The 5825-nt window shown below is 34.4% G+C and overlaps 1 protein-coding gene across 1 annotated transcript; it reads right to left on the bottom strand.

The window, feature by feature from the left end:
* Positions 1-742: 742 nt before the first annotated feature.
* Positions 743-3750, bottom strand: LOC144548216 (receptor-like protein EIX2). Its single transcript, XM_078296923.1, has one exon. The coding sequence runs from the start codon at positions 3702-3704 to the stop codon at positions 888-890; it is 2817 nt and encodes a 938-aa protein (XP_078153049.1). The 5' UTR covers positions 3705-3750; the 3' UTR covers positions 743-887.
* Between the last annotated feature and the right edge of the window lie 2075 nt (positions 3751-5825).

Raw genomic sequence — 5825 nt, 5'->3', positions numbered from 1 at the left:
TTAAATGATTGTTACGTAAGATGTCAAATTAATTCGTCATCATAGTATCTAAAACTTTTATTATATGATTGGGATCATTGTATACTTGCTATCAGTTACCGACTAGTATCAGCATCTCACATGCCTCAACAAGGCACCAATCGCAAACTGGTCGCAGTCAGAATTTTAACTCAAGTCTTTGCAACTACAGAGAATACACATTTAACGTTTTATGTGGCAAACTAAATTATATATAATTTCTATTAAAGTTCAATTGAATTTTAAAATACATAATTAAAAAAATTAAAATTATAGATGGCTCAGAGCTGAAGATCCGCCCTGATTGAACTCAATTTTTTTTTAGGACAAGCAGGCCTATAAAATTTTAATTGGGCTTTTGTAGAGCCTAGTATATTGGTTGACAATGCTTGGTTTGTTGCAACTTGAATGATCTTGTTTTATATTTCAGGCAACAATGCAGGTTCCATTTTTTCCTTTTTGCCATTTTCTTAGAAGGGAAACTCCAAATCTTTTATTACTCCTTGTGATGCTACCACTAGTGGAGAACTTGAAATTAGTGTCGGATATTGGGTGACACTAATGGGGTTGATACTAATACTTTTAATTGACCGACACTAAAAGTAATGCATTAGCGTCAACTCTTTAATAAGTAGCCGACACTAATAAGTAATGAAGAAATATGAAAATCAAACAAGAAGCCAACACAAACAAACAATCAAGCACAAGAAAAGAAAAGAGAAACACAATATTTTCCGTGGAAACCCTTTCGGGAAAAAACCACGGGAGCACACGGCCAAAATTCACTAGATCAATGGAGTGTTTACAAATACAAGGAGATAAGCCATTAACACTCACTCTAACACTCTCTAACAAAATGACTTAATGGCTTAATGGGCTGATGCCCATTTGAGTTTTGGCTTCAACATCAACACATACAACCTGTCAAACACAGTATCAACCATTTGAAAATAAGTATACCTCCACTTTACTTTGAATAGTAGAATGAAAAACACCACCAAAAATCCTGCCACAAATCCAAACTCGATGAACAAATACAACCACTTATATCTATCACCAGTATTTTTTGAATTGGAATCATTACCATTATTATGAGGAAATCTCCCACTACTTCTACAACTCATCTCTAGTGGGGGTCCACATAGGTATGGATTACCACTGTAGATTGATGAGTCATCAAGCGCCTGCAACTGATACCCAGTGGGAATGCTCCCAGATAGATTATTGTAAGAAAAATTGAGTTTTTCTAAAGAGTATAAAGCGGACATGCTTTGTGGGATAGTCCCAGACAGGTTATTCATGTGAAAGTCTAGTGACTCTAGAGATATCAAGTTTCCGATTTCAAGTGGAATGTTTCCAATTAAGTGATTGTTCGACAAGTTTAGATTCAATAAACCAGTAAGAACAACTATCTCACGAGGTATCTCACCGATTATATTATTGTTTGATAAATCGATACTCTTCCATAATAGAAGACCTCCCTGATCAAACTCAAGTTTCAACCCTTTGGTCATTGCAATTAAACTCTCGCCAAAATATATTCCTCCTAATGACGAGCAGGATAATTGTTCAGTCATGCAAGTAAAATTATCCAAACCTCTAGGTAGATGTCCCGAAAGGTTGTTATTTGCAAGATCTAAGACTTGTAAATTATTGAGTTGTGTCAACCTGGATGGGATATTACCTGAAAATAAGTTCGAACGCAATATTAGGAATGCCATATGGGAAAAGCTTTCTCCTACCCAGTCTGGTATAATACCGTGAAAATTATTTTCTCCAAGATCAAGCAATTGCAATCGTTTGCAGAATTGCAAATCAAATGGAAACTCTCCAGTTAGACTGTTGTTTTCAAGAGAAACCACTCCTAGTTCGACTGAACAACTCGAAGATCTAGGCACAAGTCCAGAGAGCCTATTATTTGCAAGTTTTACTAGTGCACTGATGTTTGACCAGCAAGGAGGAAGATGCCCTGATAAACTATTACTCGAAAGATCAAGAAAACCCAAACTAGTTAATCCACAAGGAAACAATTCTACAACTTCAGCAGTGTGATTGTTCGAAACAATCAATTTATTTTTATATGGTGACTTAAAGTGTTTACGCAATTCTCCTGACAAGGAGTTATTGGAAAGATCCAAATACCACAAACTTGTAGGAAGAAATGGTATTTTACCCACAAGCTGATTATTACTCAAATCCATATACTCTAGTTTGGTCATGTGTACCAAGCTGGCTGGTAACTTTCCTCTAAGTATGTTAGTAGACAACGAAAGGTATCTAAGTGAAGATAAGCTCCAAACCCAATCGGGTATACAGTCATCAATTCCAGTGTCTGTCAGATCTAGATTCTCAATTTGTACTTGTCTCCGGATCCAAGAGGGAAATTTTGGTCCTAGTTTATTTGACCCCAACCTGATTTCATTCAATTGAAAAGAGGGGGTCCATTCACTACCAAACAAAATAGTTATGTTGGTATGTGCGAGGCCTAAATGTTTGAGTTTTGACAAACCAGTTAGATGAGTTTCTGATAGTAATCCAGTGAGGTTATTACCGCTAAGATCAAGCCAAACAAGATTTGTTAAATTTCCAATATTAGTTGGTATTTTTCCATTTAGGTTACTAAAACTAAGATCAAGCTGAACAAGATTTGTTAAATTTCCAATATCAGTTGGTATTGTTCCATTTAGGTTATTACCGCTAAGATCAAGCCGAACAAGATTTGTTAAATTTACAATATCAATTGGTATTGTTCCTTTTAGGCTATTTCCAATATCAGTTGGTATTGTACCATTTAGGTTATAATCACTGCTAAGATCAAGCTGAACAAGATTTGTCAGATTTCCCAGTATAGCGGGATATGGCCCCACCAGGTTACAACCTTTGAGAATTAGAACATTTAAACTGTGTAAACTGCCCATCCAATTGGGTATGGTGGTATTGAAGTCTTGATCAGAAAGATGAAGCACTCTGAGAGAGGTGAAGTTCACTAAAGTGAGTGTATTGGGAATTTGGTTTAGATTGTTATCGGACAAAACTAACACTTCAAGTGATGATAGTTTGTTCAAACTTTGCACCCAGTTATTTGAATCTTTGAAATCAACTCCCGACATGTCTATATACTTTAGAGACCTCATATTAGATAACCACCATGTATCAGCACTCAATATAAAATCAGAAAAATAATAGTCTTGCCCAAGATCAAAGTACAACAACTTAGAAAGGTTCCCAAGCTGAGGATGTATCATTCCCGACAAACCCGTGTTAGACAAATTGAGATACTTTAAGTTTCTGAATGTGCTAATAAATTCTGGAAATTTATTCCCACTAAAATTATTGAAGCTGAGATCTAAGTGCTTCAGATCACTAAGAAATAACAAAGATGGGCTGATCTTCCCGGTCAAGCCAGGGTGGTATTTCCAATAATAGAAGGTACCTTCGTCATAGATCGGTTCCATGTTGGGATTTCGAAGGTTAAGCTTGACAACACGACTTGTTCGATTATTGCATCGAATCCCTGCCCAGTTGCAACATTTTTCACCTCTCCATGAAGCCGGACGACTACTCTTATCATTGACACCAGCTTTGAATTCAAGCAGGGCATCTCTCTCATGTTCAATACAGCAATTTGCCAAGAAGGCTTGAATGAGTAAGAGGAGGAGGATGAAATTGGGTGAGAAATAGCACATCTTGAATTAATGTGAGAAGCTCTCAATGGTTCACCAAAATATTCCATTTGCAACTATTTATACAAGTAGATATTGTTGGTGTGATACGTCAGCTCATGAAGATAGTCATCCAACTTTGACTGGACGTGAACCTACTTACAAAATATCCAGTGCAATTTTCTACAAGATTTATTTCAACCATACAAATAGTAAGAAGACTTGTATGGTGCTAGTCTTTTACTCAAAAAATAAAATAAAATAAAATAAAAAACCTACGGTACTAAACATGTCTATGTTACTTCATGAGAAATTGTACTTGTATTTCAAATGATATACGGGCATAATTAATTTGCAACTTTATAGTTTTGATGTGTTGATTATGCCTTACATTAATGAATCAAATAAGAAAGCTGTGTTTTCACGATAATTTAATAAATCCAGCTATACATACAAATAAATAGTACTCAAATTTCTCAATTCCATGTAGAATCTAATTAGAAAAGCTGTAACTCCCACGACAATTTATTGAATTTGGCAGATCAAATTTCTTCAACAAATTTGTAATAATGTTGTTGATAAGAGATGACTGTCATTTTAACCAAAGACTTGAATTGCTAAATTTTCCACAATCAAATCTTCTGTTAATTATTGGACAGCCTCATTATTTATTTATTTAAGTAATGAATTGACTGATGACAACTACAGATGAAAGCTACACGTTCTTGATTACATGAGGCACAGATGTAATAGTCACATGAACCAGAAAGTGTTATGGCACAGGAGCACTTAACCAGTAAATGTAACGACTGAATCTGGTCTCACCAGAGCAAGCACGACATTTGTTTAAAACCTTCTCCTAAAAGAACAAACCACTGTGCTCTGATGTACCTAAATTTGTTTTTATTAGAATGTTTATTTCAAAAATAAATATAAAATTTGGATTAAACGTGTAGACTCCTTTTCACTGGCTAAAATGATTAATTTAACAAAAAAAAATTATCCGAGAAGATAAAACATTTTTTTCATAATTGCATCTTTCTTTTTTATTTGATGTTAGTCAAGTGTCATTCCTGCAACCCCTCATAGTTGGATTGTCATTCCACACTGATTGAAGCTATTTTCCCATTTAGAAGATTATACAACTGGAGAGAATCAGTAAAGAAACGACATTCTGATATGCCACTTGTTTGGAAGGGTGAAAGTACCTCTGTTCGGATAAGTGAAACAGAGTTGTTAGCATGCTTAAAATTAGAAGATTTTTTTGTCTATATAAAATATTAAAAAACAAGAAACAGAACCAGAGCAAGCACAAAAGAACCAGGCGGCACAAGCCAAACCAGAGACAGGAAGAAAAAGGAAACAAGGCAAAAACACACACAACAAGCACCAACCCGGCAAGGGTGAACCAAGAGGTACTGCTGGTACCGTAAAATTAGTGGCACTATCACAAAATAAATTTTCACGATCTTCGGTGAAGGCACAGAATAAAATAATATATATCTAAAACATTTCAATTATTCTAATTGGTTCAAAAAAAAAAAGTTCCCAATCCGCTACATTATATAGCAGTTTCGGATTTTTTTTTTTTTTTTTGAAAAAAATCCCAAACCACTATATAATATAACGGTATTCCAATCCGCTATATAATATAGCGGTTTGGATATTTTTATATAAGTTTAAAAACTTAGTTAAAAGTGGTAAAATATATTTAAATTTGGTTATTAATTAATAAAAATCACTGTCCTTTAATTTTGTTCCTGCTATAATTTCTTCCTCTAATATAAGCAGAAATATCCCACAAATTAATCCACGCTTGCATATGCATTTGAAAGTGTTATATAACCTGATACATCATCTCTAGAGAAAAATCCTTCACTAATTTCACCACCACATCACATCACATGAAGACTTATACAAGTAGACTGGACGTGAACCTTCTACTTACAAAATATCTAGTGCAATTTTCCACAAGATTTATTTCGACCATACAAATAGTAAGAAGACTTCTATGGTCCTTCAATTCTATCGTACTAGTCTTTTACTCAAAAAATAAAATAAAAAACCTACTGTACTAAACATGTCTATGTTACTTCATGAGAAATTGTACTTGTATTTCAAATGATATACGGGCATAAATAATTT

Source organism: Carex rostrata, chromosome 32 (genome assembly GCF_964058835.1).
Source record: "Carex rostrata chromosome 32, lpCarRost1.2, whole genome shotgun sequence".
Taxonomy (NCBI): domain Eukaryota; kingdom Viridiplantae; phylum Streptophyta; class Magnoliopsida; order Poales; family Cyperaceae; genus Carex; species Carex rostrata.
The sequence above is the reverse complement of the archived record's forward strand: the minus strand, read 5'-3'. Positions and strand labels throughout refer to the sequence as shown.